We start from the raw sequence: 25,117 nt of genomic DNA on the forward strand, positions 1-25,117 counted from the left end.
TTCCGGTAGATTTCATGAATTTCGTATTTTTGGTAGATTTTTAGATGAAAGTTCCTACATTCCTGAAAAAAGATTTCATTTTTATGTTCCCCACATTAGATATACATATACAATATCAAGGTTGCCAATATAAAAATAATAGTTATTATTATAACATTCATTCATTTCTTGTCATGAGACATTACAGAAATTAATTTTTTTTCATGAAACAGGGTTTCTAGCTTTTTCTCATAACACGTTCCTTTCAAAAGATATTATCAACTTAAATTTGCACAGATATTCCAATTTGAGGATGTCATCATGTGTTATGCTAATTCTGAATGTGAATCTACAGGAAAATATTTTTCCCCCAGAACTTTTTTTGGTGGACCACGATAGAAGTTAAAACTTTGATCCAGTACTACACTTTTTGGTTTCTGTCTGCTAGCAATTTAGAAAAAATCAAACAATTCTCTGGTAATCCTCAGGAAAAGTCAGATTATTATAAAGATCCAGTTATTAAGCTGTGATGACTATATCAATTATAAGTTTTGGAACTTACTTACCCAATCTGTAGCGAGTATTATTAAAAATTTGATGAATTTGTGAAAAAAATCCCAAAAAAGTAGTACTTCATGAAACATCCTGTATCCCGAATACAAAGCATTCGCAGCTTCATGTTTATAAGATTTTTTTTCTAATTTATCCAAGGAATCTAATTTCCCTATTTACTTCCAATTCAGGAACACCCTGTATTTTTGAGGACAGGTATGATTAGACATACCTATTATTCTATAGACGACAAAGTTTAGCTACACATCGTATTGATTTTATTCAAGTCAGGTGGACATTCCAACCTTCAGCGACAATATCATTCTCAATCTTTGTTATTAGGTTACTTCCAGTCCGTAGTCGTTCACCCTGTAACTTCCATTTATCGTTTTGCTGATTCATTCAAATTGTTTACGCAGAAAAACAAGAATACATCAATCGATAATATGACAAAGGTATGATTTAGCAATTCAATTATTCTCTTATCTTCGATTGACTGTTATGTGTTAGATATAAGACATATCGAAGTTGATGAATGCTACTTACTTCCAGTTATTCTATATGACTGAAGATCTTGTATTAATTACCTAGCCCCTGATTATCCACCGGACTTTCTTTTCTCCGAGAGAGCGATTAATTATTATTACGATTCTGGTTTAATTTGTTCATATGGGTTCGCACTCCAGAAGACTTCTTACTGCTTCGATTATGATGATTACCCTGTTGTGTATTATGATAATTAATGCGCTTGCTTCTGACGAGGCTTGAGAGAAAGTACAAGATTCGCTTGTGTTGTCTCTCTTTGGACTAAAACATATCAAAAACACACCATAATCAATTAGTGTTCAAGTGAGTGTTGCGTGAAATCTCGATGCAAGCATGAATAATGAAATGCTAAAATGCTCAATAACTGGGAGTATTTTTGTGAGCTTAAGTAAACTACAAACAACGCGTGTCAAAAGAAAGTTTGAATGTTTTATTTTGAAATTGGATATTTGCTTTTTTTCGAGCTGATTTATATAGGTGTCATTATGTAGAAAAAGTGTACATTGTTGACCTGAATAAATTGAATTATCCTGAAATAGCGATTAAAAAAATATGATGATGTTCGTCGAAAAAATATTTATTAATTATGAAAATAAGCGACTGAGCTGAGTCACCAAAAAATGGCTTGATTCGTGGATAGCCCCAAAAGATGCACACTTTTACCATAACACTTATCGAGCTCTACCAAGAAGATGGGGTAAAAGTTGTAGCCAACAATTACAATACTCAATACTCAACAGAGTTGAGTTGTTGAGTTGTTATCAAGTAACGAGCTTTCGATTGTCATAAAATTATCTATTACCTATTACACAGGGGAACAACTGTTTTGGTGTCGAGGTTTTTTGAGCTGATTCTATATGCCTTTTCTTGTACATTTTAGTGGTAAAAATTTTTACCGCGAGTCTCTACGATGAACTAGATAGTGGGTAGCTAAGAGCGAAAGACCAAAGAGCTAAAACCGAAAGGTGGGAAGCAACAAAACCAACAAAGTCTCTACGATGAGTGGATCCTGAGATATAGCCGCTTACCTCGCTTATTTGCCCACCCTGTACGGAGTGGGCAAATTTCGATGTTTTAGCACTACAACTTTTGAACCAGATGAGATAGACAAAATCTGATACCCCATTCTCGGTCTCTTTTCCGGAGAAATTAACAAGGGTAGTATTCATTTTTGGCCAACTTCTTTTGTTTTCGCGTTATAAGCGAAAATTGGAAAAATGGCGATATCGAAAAACATTTATATCTCCACAAATACTGATGATAGAGCTCTGAAATTAAAACATTATAGAGGTACTTTTTTACGTAGAATCCAGTGGCGTGCTCGTATTTTCAAAAGGATTTTTAATTACGAAGCTATGACCCAAAGTTATGTTTTTTCAAATGGGAACACTAGATTTTTGTGCCATATTTTGTAGAAATAAGTGAAAAGCATAGAAATAATCAGATTGACACTGCTCTTGTTATAGAAAGCTCAATTTTTTGTGCTCATCAACAGTTGAAACCATAGAAATATTGAGACTCTTAAGTAAAAAAAGATTTTTGACCATTTTCTGTTATTTATTTTAATACGAATCATACGATGTTATATATTTTTGAAATCAGGAAAAATTAAGCTTTCAGAAAATGGCACAAAAATCTAGTGTTCCCATTTGAAAAAACATAACTTTGGGTCATAGCTTCGTAATTAAAAACCCTTTTGAAAATACGAGAACGCCACTGGATTCTGCGTAAAAAAGTGCCTGTATAATGTTTTAATTTCAGAGCTCTATCATCAGTATTAGCGGAGATATAAATGTTTTTCGATATCGCCATTTTCCCAATTTTCGCTTATAACTCGAAAACAAAAGAAGGTGGCCAAAAATGAATACTACCCTTGTTAATTTCTCAGGAAAAGAGACCGAGAATGGGGTATCAGATTTTGTCTATCTCATCTGGTTTAAAAGTTGTAGTGCTAAAACATCGAAATTTGCCCACCCTGTACAAGGACACATTTCAAACTTCGCTTTGAACTGCCAATATTCTGGAATATATTCAGAAAGCCCCATTTCCACATTAGTAGATAAATTGATGTATCTAAAAAAGTAGAGCTGACAGAGAAAAACTGATTACATGTACAGATTGAGCGTCCCAAAATAGTTAAAATCAGCTCTAAAATCCCAGGAACAAAAAAAAAACTTTTTGTTGCCCTGTGTTATCAATGCCCTAGGGTTATTACTGCTGAAAATTGAAATGTTGTAAGGTAGTTTGGTGCAAAAGAACCCATATGTCAAATTCTGCCCCAAATCCACTACAACAATGCGCCAAGGATGATTATCATGCTTCGCTCATTGCTACACGTTTGTCTTCAATTATCCTAATGCCCGCCATTCACGAAGCGTTTCTTCCAGCGTTTGGTAGCTAGCGTCGAAGAGATTCCAGTCAGACAGCTCGGGACACGGCCGTACGACTGTAAATCAGAGTATGAACTTGACTGCCCGACTGGAATCTCTTCGACGCTAGCTACCAAACGCTGGAAGAAACGCTTCGTGAGTGGCGGGCATTAGGGGCAAACCGGCCTCCAGTGCCGGTAAGCTTTCTTCACGAAAGCCCCCTGTAAGTATAACCTACCGTGCATCCTCCCTCCTTTCGCGGCGATGCGGCAACGCCGCCTCTTCTAACCTAGACTTCCGCCGTTCCCACAACTCGATCGACGGTCGCGTTCTCGACACCGTTTCGCGAACTAGCGTCCCGACGCCCTAGCAGGTACCCCTCGTCGACGTCGTCTTCGTCTGCGGATCGTTATGACGTGCGGTCGCGCCCCCTCGCCTTGGCGGTGACTCAGTGACGTTGTGCGTGCCCGCTGTTCGACGAAAAAATGACACATGGTGTTGTGGTCCGGTCATATGGAGGGTCGTGGGATTTCCGATGACTTGCGGATGTTATGACATGTTCTGCGTGAACTACCTTACCAAAGTTAGTATATTCTTATGTTTTTTTGGGGTTCTTCTAAGTACAAATTGTTGACAAAAAAAATTCTTTAATTTCTTCTTTTCTGGAAGATGTCTTGGGATTTTTTCCGCTTGGGCTGCATCAAACAATAGTTAACCTGGGTGTTCCTCAAGGTTCGGTACCGGATCCACTTATATTTATTACGTTTATGAATGACCTACCAGAATTTATGAAAACGAAGTGTAAGGTCATATTTGCGGATGATGTTTCTTTTGCAAGCTATGATAATTCTCCTGAATAGCTGCAAGATAGTTTGAATTCAAATTATAATTAATTCACGGAATAGTGTTCAAAAAATCAATCAATTATAATTCATGGGAAGACGGTTCTGATGAAATTCAATGTAACGAATGATCCCAACGCGTCTTATTATTTTGAATTACATACTGAAAATGTTAATGTGACGTCTTCTGAGACAACAAAATTCCTTGGAACGTTTCTCGACTCATCACTATCTTTTCAAACATGTATTGATTATATTTCTAAGAAGATATGTAGCAGTTTTATGCTTACAGGTTAAAAATATATTCTTCCAAGTACAACTGATGAATATATACTATGCAATGACATACTCTCGTTCATCTTATAATATTATATAATGGGGAAACTCTAGACTCTGAAAAAAATTGTTTAATTTACAAAAGAAAATAATACGTCTTATTTTCGGGATCCATAGGCGAGCTTCCTGAGAGGCCACTTTAAAAAAAACAAAATGCTAAATTATTCTATTCGTTAAAAATAATCCAAATTACTTCATAACAAGTGCTGACAATCATAACTATAAGACAAGCCATGGTAATCTCCTTCGCATGCCGCCTCTATAAAAAGAGTCCATCTTATACTGGTATACAGTTGTACAATAAGCTATCAATCTCTACAAGAGAAATTCAAAATCTTAAGGTATTTAAAAATCTCTCAAAGATCTCCTGTCGCAATACTCATTCTATGATCTAGATGAATTAAAGGATTCGTTAGGTATTTCGATTAGATTGATCACAAATATTCAGCATTTTGGTGTGGATGAAAACAATCAGGTATTGTTTTTCGAATAATCGGGGTAGATTATTGAGAATATTTTATAGATGGGCAATTCTACATCCACTGAGGTAACCTGAAATTCTTTAAATTAGGGTGCTAAATTAGTGCTACTTTATTTTGACAAAAGTACAGGGTGGGCAAATTTCGATGTTTTAGCACTACAACTTTTAAACCAGATGAGATAGACAAAATCTGATACCCCATTCTCGGTCTCTTTTTCTGAGAAACTAATAAGGGTAGTATTCATTTTTGGCCACCTTCTTTTGTTTTCGAGTTATAAGCAAAAATTGGAAAAATGGCGATATCGAAAAACATTTATATCTCCGCTAATACTGATGATAGAGCTTAAAACATTATGCAGGCACTATTTTACGTAGAATCCAGTGGCGTGCTCGTATTTTCAAAAGGGTTCTTTGAAAATACGAGCACGCCACTGGATTCTACGTAAAAAGGTGCCTGTATAATGTTTTAATTTCAGAGCTCTATGATCAGTATTAGCGGAGATATAAATGTTTTTCGATATCGCCATTTTTCCAATTTTCGCTTATAACTCGAAAACAAAAGAAGGTGGCCAAAAATGAATACTACCCTTGTTAGTTTCTCAGAAAAAGAGACCGATAATGGGTCAATAGCCAACCATGAGTTTTTCAAGTCCTCCAATATTTGTAGAAACGTGAGAGAAATGAATGCTGATCAAGGCTATAATTTTTCAACCTGTTTCGTTGAAAGCCTTTGAACTATCGAAGTCCTCGGCCACACTTTTGATTGCTTCAATTTTAGCTGAATTTTGCTATGATCGTCAAAAAAATCATGTGTAATTTTATTACCTATGTAGAGGAGAGGAAGTAATGTTTAGAAATGTCCTTATCGGGTAATAAATTTAATATGCTCACATTTGATCGGAATCATCGGAATTCATTTCCTATCCACCTAACTGAAAATTATTTGCATATAACCGGCCTCCAAGAATCATCAAAACATTTCTCTAATTCTGTGGTTATTCCGTTCATTCTTCCACATCTTGTAGAACAAAATCGTGCGAGAATATATCAGAAACGCACAGTTTTCATGGTTATATTTTATTATTCTATGTTGGCACTACGAACTTTCCGCTACGGCTTTATCTGTCAATTCATCAATTTGCCTTAAAGAAATCAGTTCTGCCAACCAACATTTTTCAATGCAGAAATCACTAAATTATATTTATGCAAATATTTCATTAATTTCAATGAAAATGCTATGAATTAGAGAAAATAATGTATAATACTCGTACCGAAGGCTCATTCTACCACTCGTTCATTCCAAAACTCGCCACTTCGTGGCTCGTTTTTGAATTTTGAACTCGTGGAAGAATATCAATGCCTTCTGCACTTGTATTATAAATAACTATTCTTGAACGCATTTCTGGATTTGATCACGTTTTTCGTGTCTTCTTTCAAGTGAAAACTGTTGCTTGGAAGTAATATAAGCGGAATAAGACATAAGAACGTTGAAGTGCTGGTGGGAAGTTAGTTGTGTTGGTGCAAAATCCATCTTTTTTTCAGATATGTTTTTGTTTCCCAGAAATTATTTGAAATTTGTTTTGCTTTGGCGCGAAATTGCATTTGTAATGCAAAATTAAACACAATTATATTTGTTCCATAATTCCAATCATAGTAAACATCGCAAAATACGCTTGAATTGAACGAAGAGAATGGGTAAACAAACCAAATGGCATGTATCGCTCTAACTCCTTTTGAGTTATGAGTGTATAGGACAATAATCAATATGTGTTGCTTTATTGACATCAGAATGAATAGCGTTCATTTGTGTTTTTGTATCCTCAAACAGGATATAATAAAGTAGTATTATTGGAGCTCATACTATAATATAGTTGGCAGAGGAGGAAATTAGGATTCGAACAAAAACTATTTTTGAAATCAGTCGAGTTATAAATGAAGCTCATTTTTCTCCACATATACGATGTAAAATAATTAGTTCACTTAATTGATCATTTCTACATAGTCGAATCAAATTTTATGGACACCTTCAGCTATTTCTAAGATTTAGATGGAGCTAGTTATTAAGAGAAACATATAACAATATATAGATCGCATGATCCAAGTAGTTAGGAACATGTATTAATTTGAGTTGTTTATAATTATTATTGTGATCGATTTCGGTTCATCTTTGGCTTTATTATAGCTTTCATACTAAAATTAATTTTGATCAATCGATCGAAGTTTTGTAAAATATGTAGTTATAATATCGAAAATTCTGATTATTTATGGTTTCTTGTACAAATTGAAATGTAAATGTATACTAGTCAAAATTTACCTATTTTACAGAATTGCTGAACCCTAGATTTTGAGATCCCTATTCTTCATCTGATTCAGCCCAAGTGTCCTTCGCCTTTTGATTTCAATAATTTTTATTCATCAAAAAAGATCGTCATGTATAATATTGAAATAAATAAGATTTTTAATGAAATAAAAGTATGACATGCATCATTCATGTTAGCTTAAATACCAATCAGAGCAAGTGGGTTAAATTAAATAGTATAACATTCTGTATGTTTATTAATGTAACTTTTCATATAACTCTACGTCATGGTGCTTTAAAGTTTTGTTATTACTTCTGGCAGAAAGTATATTTTGTTTTTTCCGTTCAACTAAGTGTCATTGTTTACCTTAAAACTTTAATGTATTAAGGAAAGTTTTTTTTAGGAAATAGTATACGTATTCCCAGGGCCGTCGCCAAACATTTTGGCACTCCGGCAAAATAAAATAAAATTTTGCCGCCCTAACTGTCTAATTGTACCTTCATTGGCTGCTATTAAATTGATATGTCTTGTTATTTACCAGATAAAATTATCTATTACTAAATATTCATTTTTTTTATTCAATAAGTTGCTCAAACACAACTTATTAAAATGAAAAAAAAATGTAGTTATTCTACAGAGCCTTCAGGTGCAACTATTTAGTGTTTTTCAAACTTCGGGACAATTTTATCGAAAAACGCCCTGAAATAATTAAAAGTACGACACATAGTAAAAAGACGACAGAGTTCTCGATTTGAAAAAATTGGCGCTTGGCAATTTTTATTTTGATAAAAAGAGTGGTATGTTCACTAAGAAAACATTTTTGTATCAAGAAGTATGTCTTGTTTTATAAACTGACTTTGCGCCCCTATTATTTGGCGCCCCGGCAAAATGTCCGGTATGCCGATCCAGGGGGCGACCATGCGTTTTCCTACATTACAGGAAGGGGATTTCAAAGTCTACCATTTATATCTACAGGGTGTCCCATAAGTGGCACGTCACAGTGACACCGGAGGTAGGTCAGCTAAGAAAATTGAATCGTAATTTTATAAAACGGTGTCATTTATGCATTAGAGTCCGAGGGAAATAGTTTGAACATTTACTGTAAGTTAGATTTAAGAATTAAATAAATAATCGAAAGTTAAGTCTGTTTTTAATTAATTTACCTTTTTTTTCAATGATGTTCCTTTTTCGCTTCCCCTAATCCATCTTTTTCCCTATTGTGACTTTAACAAATAATAACAAAGCCCGGTATCAAATGTAATGTCATAGCAAGCGGCAAAATTACCTGATAGCGGGGTTCCTAGTTTCAACGTAGTTAAGTAGGGCATCGGTAAAATGATGAAAATACCTAGTTTTATGGGCATAAGATTCGTGTATTGTACCATTTCTAAATCTGTCTAAAATGCCCAATTTTTTGATGTTACTTGCTCGTTTTGTTTCAAGGATTTTTTTTTCACAGCAGGTGTCCAAAGTCGAAGTTCTCGTTTTGCTAGCAATTGAAATCAAGATTTATCCATTAATTTACGGAAATCCACATAACTTTTTGACAGAATCATACTCATGTCATCTTAAATAACTATTTAAGATTCCATTACAACAACAAAAATAAGCTTCGAGAGCTTTCCAGCAGAATTCTGACCCTGACAATGTTAAAAAATGTGAAAATTCACTAAAAAACGTAATTTGGTAATAACTCGAAAACCATGCAACTTTTACTGGGGTCATGTTAGGCTGGTTAGGTCCCTCTTTAGCTGACCTACCTCCGGTGTCACTGTGACGTGCCACTTATGGGACACCCTGTATACTACTTCGAAACCCGAGTCAAATCCCACAAGGGCCCTGGATGTTTTAATGCCAACAATAAATTCCGAACACATGGAAAAATAATCTTTCTTTCTGCAACACCAAGCGGTCCTACTATAAATTTCGGGCTACATCAAAGTTTATCCTTGGCCGTTTAAAACAGAAGTTTACGCAAGACCTTCGATCTGGCGAAAACATTTCGTCATATCGCTTTAATGGGCTGCCAAAAGAACGTTGTTAGCTCGACGAACATCTTTCTATATTATTTATCGCACAGCGGAGAGAAACTAGATGCGATACACAGAAATACACACACGCTTGACGAGGTTATAAAAACGAAAGAGATCAGCGGAGATGCAGATGTTCAATAACCAAAGTCTCGCGGACGCGGATATGTACATAAATATTGTTTAGCGAGCCGAGTTCTCGATCAGTGGCGCCACGACATGGTGTGAGGTCCCAATTTGTATGGACGGAATGTATAAATATAAAGTGCTCTCAATTGAGTATGGGATTGTTAGGAAATTATTTTTGTTCCCTGCAGCAGTATTGATTGAGTTTTTTATTTCCAGCTTCCACTTTCTTTGATGTTCTTATTTCGAGTCCAATTAGAGGAAGGTCGCCTAATTTTGGATAGCTTTTCTTAATCAACTTTTTTTGTGTGAAAAAAAGATATTTTATTATTTTTTTTGTGCCTAAAATATGTTATCAACTCTATAAAAACAGTATACGCTCACAAAAATATTTATATCAACTCAAAAGAACATAATAAATAGACCAAAGTAAAATATAGCACTTTTTCAAATAAAAAAAAGGGTTCCCAAAATTGGATACCCTATCCAAAATTGGGAACCTATTATTCAGAGCAAAAATCACACACATAAGCGTTCGTTTTCTCACTACCAGCACAGTCTTCGTGTGTCCATCGGAAACAAATTGAACGCTGTATACCAGGCTTCTCCATGTTGGTCTGCTGAAAAGTTTCCATTGCAGAAAATACACGTTGCGTCATCGTTTCCATCTACGTGCATATCCGAGTCATCGTCAAAAAAAAGATTTTGTGAGGAGTCAGAGGAGTCACTTTCTTCTTCAACCTCTTGACTCTTCTTTATTTTCTTAGTTTTAACAATCGTCTTATTTTTAGTTTTTCCAAAAAATTTTAGTTTTGGCGACTTTCTTTTTTTTTAAGGGATTCTTTTCGTTGTCGTTCTTTAACACTAGCTTCTAATTTTTTTTTATAGGGCGTACTTGTTATTACCGCTGCGGAACCAGCTTTACGTCCCCTGTTTGAAGTAGGTACCGTACTGCAGGATGGTAAAGGCGAAATATCTGGAACTTCGACAACCATTTGGTTTCAACACTGCCATCGGTTTGTTGTTTCGGGAGATTACTTTCAATATATTGTTGAATTGAGGTGCTATTGTTGTTGTTGTTATTGGGGGTCAGTTGTCGAGGCGGATTTCTCTCCATCTGTCTTTCTATAAGAATATCCTAATTTTGGATATCCAATGTTAGGAAGCCTCTCCTATCCAAAATTAGGCAACCACTAGACTCTAGGTTAGGTGATTAAAATCAAAAAGTCCATAAGAGTAATTCTTATTTCAAATACATAGGCTTATTCTACCACTATTCTAATACATCCTCGTAAACTTACACTATCCTACGCTAAGTACTTACCTTTTTATAACTGTTTACACGAGGTGGAACAAAAAACTCGTTTTTACAAATAAACACATAATATTATTATGTCACCTAGTATTGAACAGTCGAGCTATGTGCTTCACATGGGATCATTTTATGTTGGGGGTGCTTCGTTCTGTGGATTCAATCAAAGAAAACTGTAAACGGATATTGAGATAATGCAGTATCCAAAATTAGGCAACTATCCAGAATTAAGCGACTTTCCTCTACGTTTAGGTTCGTTATTTTCGGTAATTATTCTTGAGAATTGTACAAAAAAGGAGAAACTTTAACCGCCTTGAAAATTGTATACTTCCTGTTTTTGAATATCTATTTAGGTGACCCAAAATTAGTGGTAATTAATTCACCACCGTATTCTCCGATCAAAAATATTGGGGAACAAGCAGAAGTGAAATTTTAAATCTGATGCGTCTCAAACTAGGGGTTTCAAGGGTAAATTTTGCATAAAACTTTGTCATACTTCAGTATTTTCCTATTCTAGGGCAACATTTCTATGATGAGAAGTATGAGAATTCGTTTTTCCTGAGAACGATGCATTCGAGCGAAAGAAAAACTAGCTATATTTATTTAAGAGAAAACATTGGTTTTTCGAAATTATTAAGTTACGAAAAAATTGGGCATAGAATACAAAAAAGAATATGAAATTCCATAATCTCGAAATCTCAGTAATTTGTATGGTTTATATGATATTCATAACATGTCATTGAAATTAATTACAGTTTTAGAGATATACATAGAGAAGAGTTGGTGTTCTTGAAATGGAACATCCCATATATTGCTTGATTGCAATTATACAATAGACACAAAATGAAAGAAATCATTAAATAAATGAAAGATATTTATATATAATGACTCCCATTTCAAGAATGAAGTCGAAGAATTTTATATCTTTGAAACGAATGACATTTTTGAAAAACCGATAACAGGATGCTTTTCGACAAATCTGCTGTTAAAAAACGGTTGAAAAATAATAAGATAAGGTGTTTCATCTGAAAAAAAATTCAACACTCCCCTATATCTTTAGAACGGTAATTAATTTCAATGATAATGATGAAAAAAGTTTCAGAATTTATCGAATAATACAGAAACCAAGGTATAGCGAAATATTAGTCATTTTTCAGAAACACCCTTCAACACGAGATGGAATCAAGATATTTGCGATCTGTTTTTGCTATCTTATTTTTTCGAAAAAAGAGGTCGGGGGTCAAAGAAGATTTTTCTCTGGGTCTTATAGTTCTCAAGATGCTTTCAGTGAGCATCGAATTTGGAAAAACTGTACACGTATAAAATTTATGACTAAACTCGATTTTCATACTGCATTGATTTTCCTTCATTGAGAAACCATTTTTTTTTCGTTCTTTATAATAATGCAAAACTATTCTATTCTAGTATATTCGCTTGGAATTCTCGGTTGTGTAAAGGATTTTGGCGTACATTCTTTACTGGTTGCTTGATGTTCGTTTGCATAAACTTGTGCCTTCAAATAACCCTATCTAATGCCAAAAGTTAATGAAGTTCTAGATTTAATATACATAATTTCATAAGCTGTATCATAAAAAACACTCAAATGTTCCGTCCTCACAATGCACACCAAACATGTTTTGAATATTTGAATTACTATTTATTTCTTCATTTGAGAAATTCTGGTGGAAGATTTGCTTTTCAAATTGTTATGTTTTTCCTCTAAAAAACAACATAAAAGCTCGAAATTGATTAGCTGTAATGCTGTCATCAAAATATTAATAAATTCACTTTTTAAATTTGCATTGCTTTTAGTTTTGTTCCCACAATTTTATATTTTCAAAATTCCAGGACACATTATTGATAATGGTGCAGAAATCGTTGGATTTGGGGGCAAGCGGAATTATTTTTAGATTTTCCCAATGAACTGAAATAATCCGTTGAACTGATTTGCCGCGATTGAATCTTATCGTCGTTCACAATGTTTGGGAGAGCGGATTATTTTTGCCGTGCTTTGCATTCTGTTTCTCCCGCCACTGTTCTAGTCTTCAAAGTATCGGGGCCAGATGGTGATCTTGTTAATATAGAAATGATACTCTTATGTCGTTCAACATTTTTTTACGACAGACCGGCTGTTAAAGGGCTATAGAGAGAATTCTCATGTACTGCAAGGACGTTTCAATTCATTCTGCACATGCATACACTGTCTCCGTAAAGTATGGAACTGAATAGACCATTTTAAGAAATAATCCTGAAACACGTGGATTTTTGATTTCAATTCACCGTATTTTAAAATAATAATCTAATATACAGGGTGAATTACTTTCGAGAAATGACGTCACCGTCATTTTTTTTTAAATATAACATCCCCATTTTGTCTCAATTTTCGGATTACTCTAGCTGAGCTGATTCCAAAAATGTATCACATATCGATTCGAATTGGTACAGAGTGGACAAAAATACAATAGTTTTGTGTGTGCTCATAAAGTAACGCGTAACATTCTTTATTAGTTAAATCAACAATATTATCAAAAATACTTATTGACTAGCGGCAATTGGTTTGAATGTAACACCCTGTAGTTTGTTACATTTTTAGATTAATAAAAATGAGCTGTTTCCAAACATGTTTGGTACTTGTGGTCTAGCAGACAGAATATGAAAGAAATCATTTCTTATTTTTATACATTTTTATTAATCTAAAAATGTAACAAACTTCAGGTGTGACATTCAAACCAATTGCCGCTTGACAATAAGTATTTTTGATAATATTGTTAAAATGAGTTGTTATTCATTGTCAGAAAAATTATGAGAAAAATTCTGAAACTGAAACCGTGTTATACTACCACTTCAACGCTTTATTAAATTGAGTATTGGTAGCCCCTATAGGACCACCCCTAATTGATTCATCAGCGAAATTCTTACCACCCCTATCCTCCACCAAACTCCCCTTTAAAACGAGAAAGCCTCATCCAGTTTCTGTATCACTTTTCCACCCCTCATCCTTATCTTGAATCACATACATTTTTTATGGAATTGGGATGTGGTATTTGAGTATCGAATCAATTGAACGGAATATATGGAGTACTATCCAACTTGCAGGGTAGCTTCTTGGAATATTCCTTGTTTAATTTTTCTGAGTGGCTCCTGCAAAATTTGTTCGCAAGAAAGTATCAAGATTTTTTTCTTATGTATTCAATTAATTTATTGAACCTCGGTCCTAAGTGAAGAATTTTTTCAGTGATTATATCATTTTTGAACGAACAGATCGCTCTATTTATTATTCACTATAATATCTGTAATTTTCGAAATTTGCGCTGGAAATGCTCTCAAACGATAAGGTTCGACTTATTGATGAAGTCACCCTGTATATAAAAAATATATTTCAAATAGTGGAGGTTTTGGTAGAATTATGTCATAATTTTGATAATTATAAAATTTGGAATTAGAATTATGATCTTGTATGCGAGTTTAAACGAATTGAGATATCTCTTTGCGACGCCGACGTCTTGAACCTATTCAGATACCAGCAATACCTACTTTTATTATTCCTGGTGCGTGGCCGCCCGTAAAGGTTGCCTCCCATAAATATTTTGTAAACGCGTACCTCCTTCTGTTAATTTGGACGCCGCGGAAGTGGCAAGGATAGATTTTTATCTCCGGAGATCCAAGACGCCGAAAACGGCGGAAGGCGTAGTTTTGTCGCGATGTATATCTGTCTTGCATATCCTGGAAAATAAGTCCACAGACCATGTTATGTCTGTCATTGATATTCGTCCCCTTTTTTTTTTTAAATTCTTGTTACCGAGAATAAACTCTTCTGGGATTAGATTACTCGGAGAATAACTAACCCGTAGAATTTACTATGTTCACCCGAATTCTGATGATATATTTCCGAGCATATTGTCATGATGTATATTCTTTTCGAATTTTGAGCCGGGGATGGTCTCAAACGATAAGGTTCGGCCTGGCAGGTCATAAATATGTTTGGATCTCGAATGTCGCCAGTTAAATTTGTTAATGGACATAATACGACAGGGGATTCCGTAAATATGACCTTTCGAAATACTTATTTCCGGTCAATTTCGAAACTGCAGATTCAATCGAGGTGAAGATTTTACATTTGACTGTAAAACAACATTTTGAAGTCAAAATGAGGGGCCGGTTTCCACTTTAAAAAGTGCCTGTCAATTGAGATAACATATTTTGACAATTTTCTAAGCAACATATTATGTGAATTTCATTTTTTATTATGCAGGTGTTGCTTAATTAATTATATACTCATATTAAGAGGGCCATTCTTGAAGCCAAGAAAACTGCTATGTACGTATGTCTTAAACTTTCGAGATACAAGTCGGTAAATTTTCCAGAAAAAAATAATTTACTTCAATGAAATTTGGTAGATGTTAGGCCATGTCGCTCGAAATTCTCCTTCTATCCGCCTTACTTCTCTGTATCTAATACTCTGAAAAATACGGTAATAATATTCATTATTTTGACGTGTATGCATTTACTTTATTCTATTAAACATTAAGTGAACTTTATTCTATATTTTTCACAGTTTAGTATTACACGTCATCGCCATTTTTCCATTAGATTATGGAAATCTAATGAAAAATTGTATTTAAAGAAATAATTAAGTTTTTCTTTTAATTTTAATTCAGTTCTTATCGTGAACCTATTATATGTGCTAAATTAAAAAATGATTAACACTGTGCTGGTCACGTGACTAAACGATTCTCTCTTTGTGTCATGGCCTCTCTTTCTCGTTGGCCTTTTGACTGATTGGAATTTTATATTTTAATAATATATGAGTATATTTTGAATAGTCGATATCAGACGGAAAGATTGATTTGGTTCTTTAAATTAATAAAATATTTAATTTATTTTTAAATTAATAAATATTCTGAAGAATTAATAAGAAACGATTCTAAAGAATATTTATATTCTCTGCTCCATTAAAAGATCTTTTCTGTGACATTTGTGTTTGAGTTCTCATTTTCTGTGAGCCAAATCAGTGTAACAAAGTGAGTCGGTTAGTTTGGGTTAGATTCATTTTCTACTTCAAATAGGTGAAACAGGTGTCCAAATTTAAGTGAATGAATTGAGTGAGATTTGATTTGGTACTCTGAAGAGGAGAGATTAAAAAAAAATCCGAAACGAGTTAGTACTTTTATTCATGTAGAATATTCGATTTTCAACTATTTTTTCGTTCTTTTAAGTTTCGAGAATTGTATATTTTGTTTTTTTTTGTTGTCATTATTAAATAAAAACTGTAAAATCTAAATGACAAAAAACGTCCGTAACATAGCGACAAACATATTTTGACAATCCCCAGCGTGCTTTTTGAACGATAAGTGACCGTTACTATGCTGTTAACTTATAGTTATTCAAACTGACATCTATTACTTTCAGATGGGATACAGGGATCAGTTCGTAAATGCGCCAATATTAATAGATAATTTCTTATGTATGTTCAAATTGAGCCTAAAAATGGCGAACCATATGACTTTACCATATAACACAAGAATACAATTAACTGAACTGAACGTTGTCAAAATTAAAATTATTGGGTTTGAAAGTATTTGATTGTAGAACAAATTTATTCAACTGAAGAATACTGGAGTGACTTAATAAAATGGGCCTCACATTTTGAATGAATCCCAAAAATAAGGTAAATGGAGGATCTAAACAAAAAGCCGCCATATTTAGGCTCAGCCAATCAAAAAACGAGACCTCGCGTGTTGTCACTGTATATCTTCGCAGCCGAATGCACCCTCTATAGTGACTCGGTCGAAATTCATTTAGAACCAATCGATTTTAGGTGGATACTGAAGGTCTGCGGCTCTATTTTTGAACATCGTTATTTTCGTAATCACGGCATATCGAAACTTGTTGACTTGTTGTTCAGTCAAAATCCTTAAAGAAAACAGATAAATAACATTTTAATATATATATTTTTTTTATTTTTCAGGCAATATGCATTGAGGTGAAGGAAATGCAGATATCGGAAGCGGCTGGGGGCCAGCCCGCCCCTGGAGCCGAGCCATGCCGTTTCCCCAAGTTGGAGGAGTGCGCTCATTTCCACTACGAGAGGGTGCAACTGTCCACCCTTTCCGTATCCTTGCGAACCAACATGGACGAATCTCTCCACTCGCAACACAGTAGGTAGCCTAATCGAAGAGAAATTGAATTTTTAACGTTGATAAATATAGTCTATTTATTTTATGTATGACGTCATACCTAGTGAGATTTTTGGTACCAACCAAAAAAAATTCTTGTTATAGCTTCAAACGTCCACAAATCTATGGGTACCTATATTTGCTCGTCCTACTCTTACCTACGATATGCAATCTATTCGCGATGTTGTCGATGTGTCATTCTGTCATTCAAATTTGACGTTGTCATTACATTGGTTGGATTCTCAGAATAATAAACATAGATAGAGAGAGCATATGTCATTTTCTACTGAAAATGAAAAAAATGACAAAATTTGCTTACTAGCAAATTTTGTCCCCAACCTAAATATTCAAATTTGATATGAAGCGAGCGGAATTGAAAACATATCAGTTGTACGATATTTCATTCAATTCACGAGTTCCTCCACAGAAAAAACGCACTTCTTATGTCCCATAACGAATCAACGTTTCAAATTAACTCAAAATATATTGAAATAAATACCTAAATATATCAGAAATTCAGAAAACAAACTGCAAGCGCGCCAAACGACGTAAAACAACCGATGACACTAGGAGAGCAAAAGTTGCCAAACCTTGGATTTCAGCAGGTAGATACAGAAAATAATAAATATTCTGCTTATTATAAATTCGACAATTAGGAAAAATATAGGATTCCAAATATTCAAATTTGCATATTTAATCGGGAGTCACTGAAATAAATATATTTCATTCAATGTAATATACATTCATAAAGATATAGTGAAACTGTGAATTTGAAAATATATCATAATCCGACAACGTAATCTAACCATGTTGGGGACATGTAAAAATTGCGTTTACTCCCTCTATCAATGTTTATTACTCTAGGGTTTGATTGATATTGATTTTATGGTAAGACTAAGGAAAAATCCACAGTCCAGCATCGCCGCTGATAAACGTTTTATGACTTCATGGCTAAGGTGAACAGACTAAATTATTATGCATGTATCGTTTCCGACATCAAGCGGATCGCACACGTAAGAAATCGTTCGATTAGTTTCAGGTCGACTAATTCACATTGACCGTATCAGTACGTTCTGTTCATATGAAACTCATTGAATGTTATTTCTCTAACTATGTGGCAAATCCATTCGTGGCAAGAAGAGACAGCAATAATTTTTTGTTAAACTGTAAATTAAAATCATGGCTAAGATTTATTCCGAAATAGACATAAGTTTTTTTTCTAGATTTAGTGTTGTTAAACGAGGTGTCTCAAAAAAATGAGATTTGTTTAGCTTACTGAGCGAATAAAACGATTCAGAGGAGCTCGAAGGATATCTCAATCGCTATCTTGGCGAATTTAGTTTCTCGGAAGAGGATCGCGCGTTGTGCGTACACGAATTTGACGAATATAATGATTCTCACTATAGCGCGAAGAATTTACTCCAATATTCGATGTATTCCTCTCAATCAGAAACAGGTAAAATAGTTTGCGGGGACCGTGTTCGTGATTATCCCGACCTCTCCGTTCGGAAACGTGCAAGTGCTTTGGATGTGCATAGATCATCGCTACACCGCTTTTTACACTAAGGCCTAGTTTCACCAAATGCTTTAATCTTGACTTGGCTCTTAAGTGAGGCCTTAGATCACGATTAATGTAATGTAGCGTTTCACCACACTCCAAAGCGCCATTTAATCGACCAATCGCGATTTAGTACTAATCGGCCATTTTTGGAGGATTATAACCTTTCAAGTTGAGATTAATAATTATTTATCAGTATGGAACTCTTGTCTATGTAATTATTTTTCCGGAAATTTCTAATTTTAGGGTCAATTTTATCAAAATATGACTATATGTATAGGCTCAATATTTCCCATTTAAAATACACGTAAACTTTGTTTTTGTGTTTTATGTAATTTATTGCAAAGAATAATTTATTGATATGTTTGATTGAAATATTATTTAAGAAGCAGTTAAACTTGTTAATAAAAATAAATAAGTTAATAAAATTACTGATATAGTTTTTTTTCCAGAATGTGTGGTTTTGTGAAATGGGATAATTTCTTTTTAACTTCTGCAAGTTTCCGACATTTCGAAGCACATCACTCGACATTTTCGGCAAAAATTAACTTTGTTTTTTGTTTACAAGATGACAAATGATTTGAAATGTTATGAGTTATGAATGAATGACACCTGACACCTAGCGCCAATGGTGGTCATCACTGCTAATACGATACAGAACACTATATAACTTTTTGTTCACAACGTTGCCAAATGGTTTGACTATTTAATCGCGATTTGGTTAATCGCGATCATTTTCGGACGGGTTGATGCATGGTGAAAAAGAAAACACTGTTAAGCCTGCTTTAGTACCAAGCGGAGTTTAATCAATCTGGGATCAAGTGCTGTTTGGTGAAACTGGGCCTAAGATCTAAATAAGCTTTAATCAACGAACATGGTTCTAGCAAGATGGAGCAATTTCACACACGTCTGATGTGTGTCTTTGCAACGAGTTCGTGAAAATTTCCCAGGCGAATTAATCAGGAGAGGTGACGTTCATTGGCCTCCCCGCAGTCCCGATTTGACGGCTATTAACTTTCACCGGTGAAGTTTCCTTAAATTGATGGTTCACGTTGGTAAACCAACTTCCATGGCTTGAAACAAAATATTCGGCCATCACGCAGAGTACTTGCCAAGCTTTCATCGGGAATTTTAGCAAAAATTTAAGGGGACCTATGCCCTCCCTGATTCCACCCAGCGACCCCACTGGTTACATCCTGAAATATCAATATTCATATCGACCCAGCGGAGCTGGAATGAAAAAATTAAATGTTCTTCAGATGACCCAAGTTTTTAGTTAATTTTTTTTTAATTGCAGCTAACGACGAAACGGATGCCGAGTGGTATATGATACAAGTGACCTCAGGCGAAGAGTGCTGGCTACTCCAGAGGAATTTCGAAAATTTCAAGATGCTTGACGCTCAGTTACATCAATGTATATACGACAGGAAAATCTCGCAGCTCCACGACCTGACTTTACAGTCGTCCGACAATCCCGATCTCGAGGTGAGCTTTTTGTTATTGGTTCATTATACTCTGTGAAATCAGAAGTGTTTCATACATATCTAGCAAAAATTCTGATTGATTTTTTGGCAATGTGGTAGTTTCACATGAAAGTTTAAATGATAGCCCATGAAGTCTTAATTATTTTAGTTGGTGATAAAATGTCAAATTTTGACAGTCTTGTTTGAATTCCCTGTATATCAGAACCTTATGACACCTACAAAAAATATTGAATACTTTCTTGGTAATCAATTCCATAGAAACATATTCGATTTTGTACATTGCGCTCTTGAAAAATACAGAGTAAAATGGAGTTATTTTTTTCAAAAAATCAAGCGTAAATACAGAATCATATTATTATTACTGTTAGGTTTCAAAGGGAAAGTGATGAAAAAAAGAATAATTCGTTATTTGACCTGGTAGTTAGAACTGATCAATGGGCAACAATAATTGAAAGGGATATTTTCCTGGTCAAAAATGAATTTCGTGAGACAAGATTTTGAAATCGCATACCGAATATCTCAAAAGTTATCACAAAGTTTGAAATATTGAAAATATTAGTTAAGTTTCCTCGTGTCAACTGTAGGTAGCGCTATTAACAAATTATGACAGATTCTTTTATTTATTATTTATGAGTTTTGTGTAGTTTGTACCTATGTATCTTTCATTATAGTTATGACCTGTGTAAGCAATTCTTGAAATTGTAAGAACACCAATAAACTCTCTCTCTCTCTCTCTCTCTCTCTCTCTCTATATATATTTCAAATATTTGAATTCATTCAAGTGAACGTTTTGTGTTTTGTTTCACGACTTTGGACGATCATACTCGGTTAAACATCGCTTTTGATTGGCCAAGATCGGGTTTTAATTAATGTATCCTATCGTTTCGCGCGCTTGAAGTTCGTTTTCTGAATTTCTGACATATTTAGGTATTTATTTCAATATATTTTGAGTTAATATGAAACGTTGATTCATTATGGGACATAAGAAGTGCGTTTTCTTTTTGGAGAAACTCGCGAATCGAGTGAAATATTGTACCACTGATATGTTTTCATTTCCGCGCGCTTCATGTCAAATTTGATAGTTCATGTCGGGACAAAATTTGCTCACTGAAAATGACATATCGTCGGCTAATAGTGCAAATCTGCTATGTCCATAATGAACAATTTTACAGGAGACCAAAAAAACCGTACAGTGAGTGTTATAATAATAATAATAATAAGAGAGTTTATTCATGAAAATACATTCAATAAACTCTATTGAATGTATTTTCATGAATAAACTCTCTTCTTATTATTATTATAACACTTACTGTACGGTTTTTTTTGGTCTCCTGTGAAATTGTTCATTATGAACATAGCAGATTTACACTCTTAGCCGACGATATGCTCCCTCTATCTATATTTATTACTCTGAGCTCTGAGCACTAATCCGATATTGAAAGTGACACTCGTTTGAAATAATAAACCATGACAAACCATTGACATTAATCCCCATAGCATGCTTCAAATATTAGCATCCCGTAGCTAAAAAACTCAGGTTGAAGAAAAATTTCTTCTGGTTTCAGTACTTCCAAATCTTGCTGATTATATTTGAAATCTGTTATTCCTTCACAGAAAATATCAACATATCCAAAGTATTCACTAAACATGTTGCTTTCGAATAATAATATCATGAAAATCTAACGAAAGATAGAAAATGCAAAAATAAACAGTTTTGAGAAGATTTATCGGCAAGTCAATGCTGCTAAGCTCTTTCCGTCAAATAAATTCAGTTGGCACGTGATTAAAAATAATCGCCATGAAAAACCCCGAATGCAAAATGCTATCAAAGAGTAAAGTATCGTTACAAATGTCGAGATGTGAGTGATGGCTTTTGACGCTTCGGGGAGGACATGCATTAAAGTTGCGAGTTGAATAGACCGGAAGAGGAGAGCAGATGGTTACGTGTTGTCTGCTTGCTTTCGGTAGTATTCGCCAAAGGCGTAAATCAAGTTTCGCCGTTTCAGAGGTTGGAATTTCACTTTTGGGCGAAGGGCATCGTGCGAACCTAACGGATGCAGTTTCACACCCTGAGGGAGGTTTCCATTCGATCGAATTCATAGGGGTTATAAAAAATAAAAAGTTTCATCTACTCCTATTGAATTATAAACTCATTATTCAACTGCTTTTGAGCAATTAATAGTATCTATTAACAAACAGCGTGATTTATAATAACTCACTACTATAACTCACTATTATAAATCGGAAAATATGGATCTGTGCTTCTATACTTCTCTGCTTCTATTCGATTGGCCGAAAGGGAACATTCCATTATTGTTATTGAGGGGAGGAATGTCGGAGGGAATGTCACTTTTGACGTTTTCAAATTAAGTTGATATCTAATTATTGTGAATGTTTTTTTTTTTTTTGAATATTTGATGTTCATGAAACAAAACCACTTTTGATTAAAGCAAATATCTAGGAATCCAAAAATTTGTATTGGAAAAATTTTGCTGAAAACGATTAATTCAGATAGTGAAGATGAAATATTATAAAGGTATACATTTCCAAAAGACAAACAGCTAATGTTACCATACAGAATTAGTTGCCCGAAAAAATATAAAGGAGTTTAAAAAAATTTTAAAAATTGGTGTAGCAGTAAGATCATTAAGTAATCGTTTACAGGGAATATTTTTTGCTATATTTTAATGCATTTTTATAGGCAATTATTAAGATTTTTCAATAAATTTCTATGTCTGTACTCTGTACTGGATTCGAGCTAGCCGAAGCTGGTTCGATTGTGATTGGTAGCACTAAGTTTCCATCTCTCTTGTACGGGATCGAGCACATTATGTTTATTTCTCGTTCCTTCTGTCTTTATTCTAAGTCTGTATTTTTTTTCTTAGTATTTATTGATATAGTCGTAGATAAAGTATAGTATTCAACTTGCGGTAATGGTCATAACTTGATGAATTACAGCAAACATCATCTGCGTGAGTTATGACCTACATCACCGCTCGTTGAATAATATACTATAATCATTAACCACTATTGCTATATACACTCAACCGGAAAAAAACTCGGCCATCTAAAATTTTGCAGAAGTTCGTTGACCAAGAACGTAATTTTTCATTGATTTCAATTGTTTCTAGGCCAAATTGAAGATAAATTTTTTGTTATTGAAACAAACTCCAGAAAAGTATTCAAAAAATGTTGATAGATTATTTTGAAGAAAACCATGTGTTTCTAGTCAAATTTCTTAACACCCTGTGGAACAGTTCGGGAAATGTAGAGTTTACGCCCTGTTTATTATAAAGCTATCAACATTTTTTGGATACTTTTCTGGAGTTTCTTTTAATACCAAAGGGTTCATCTTCATTTCGGCGTAGAAACAATTGAAATCGATGAGAAATTACAAAAGTTCTTGGACAACGAATTACATCAAAATTGGCTGAGTTTTTTTGCCGCTGAGTGTATATTGAAAATACCCCGAAATATTTATGTATTTAGTTTTATGTTTGCCATTCGGAATTTGTCTAAATAAAAATGGGACAAGTTTGGGAAAAGTGGACAAGGTAAATGATTTCGCGTTTCAGTCATTGAATTGGTCGGTGATGAAGTTCAGTATAAACCTCAATTGTTATAAAATTAGTTTAAAATCTCCGAAAATTTATTTTTATAATTTGAACAAATGTATTGATCATTAGAAACATTTTTTGGTCTTCTATTCTTGAATTTCTACTCAAAAAAAGGAATTTAACACCATCTTAGTTTTGTGTCTGTCTGTCAGGCCGTCTGACGGTCTGCATTGTAACAACTTTAACTTCTAGAATTCTATCCGATTTAAATGAAATTTGGTTTGGACATTCAGTTTGGACATTCAGTTTGGGCCGTAGATGATCCCTGAAATTCAATAGATAAAAGAGATGACATTGAGCATGCGTAACCATGAGTTTCCCGGTATTTCCATATCTCACTTCTGTTATTCCCCAATACGAATAAAATTGGTATGGATGTTCACCCATTGACAGATAATTTTATGCTCGAATAAAACTACATCTATAAATTATCTATTACTCTTTTCCAACACATTAACTATTTAGTTCGATAATTTACGATGTTTATGATAGATGAGTTATTCGTGTTGTTCAATCTAATTGGAGTCCAAAGGATATAATATACACAAAGTTAACGCGCAATTCTAAAACCATATCCATAATACGTGGCTTCTTAATACCTGTTTATGTATTTTTTATTGACACATGTAGAGATACTCAGTGGTGGAAAAAATAAAACCTCGACTTTTATTCAATACCGCAATTTAGTTGGACATTGATCAATTCACATAATGAGCTTGTCAGTCACTTACATAATTCATTATATCTACATATTTGATACAAATACATTATCTTTAATACCTACTCGATGGTATTTCACAGTTTTCCATAGGAAAATCTCGTTACTAGGCTAGAAAATCGTAAATTTATTTTTCGTTGATAAACCATGTCAAAAAATTACCGAAAAATTATGAATGAAACACAATAATCCCATCATCATTATCAAAAGCATTTTCAGCAAACGAGTTTATCGAATTAATTTTAAATTTTAGAAAGAGAAATTAGCAGGGGCGGATACAGGGGGGGGCATGGGGGCCATGGCACCCCCCCTCGCGGACCTTATAAATATAAAAATGTATCCTGAAAAATATGCGTGGGCACTCACAAGGGTGAAAGATTGGATATGATCTAGAATGGTTGAAGACAGGTTGAATGTATTGGCATTAATGCATATACATAGTCTTAATGTTGAAAATATTTTACAAAGATAGATACGCCAGTCAAAAAAATAAGAGACTAGAATTTGTTACTAAATTTTTAATATTTGACCAAATGTTTTGATTTAATAGGTGTAGTAAAAAGGAATTCATTATGTTATAGATAGATGGCTTAAGTTATCTGTATCTCGCGATCGGGTTTCACTATAAGGCATTACAAAGATGAGATTTCGCATTACAAAAACATTCTGGCATTTTTGTGATGTTGACTCA

The 25,117-nt window shown here is 34.1% G+C and overlaps 1 protein-coding gene across 3 annotated transcripts in view; it reads left to right on the forward strand.

Annotated features, from left to right (window-relative positions):
- Positions 1-25,117, forward strand: part of LOC123676703 (GTPase-activating protein CdGAPr) — an 83,301-nt gene that overhangs the window by 20,199 nt on the left and 37,985 nt on the right. For 2 of the 3 annotated variants that reach the window (XM_045612833.1, XM_045612830.1), the window contains exons 2-3: positions 16,842-17,031; positions 19,905-20,092. In XM_045612833.1, coding sequence (XP_045468789.1) covers positions 16,866-17,031; positions 19,905-20,092 — 354 coding nt within the window. In that variant the 5' untranslated portion in view covers positions 16,842-16,865. Of the gene's footprint in view, positions 1-3,751; positions 4,030-16,841; positions 17,032-19,904; positions 20,093-25,117 lie in introns of those variants that run through there. The other variant, XM_045612831.1, reaches the window with a different exon arrangement.

Source organism: Harmonia axyridis, chromosome 3, assembly GCF_914767665.1.
Source record: "Harmonia axyridis chromosome 3, icHarAxyr1.1, whole genome shotgun sequence".
Classification (NCBI taxonomy): Eukaryota; Metazoa; Arthropoda; class Insecta; order Coleoptera; family Coccinellidae; genus Harmonia; species Harmonia axyridis.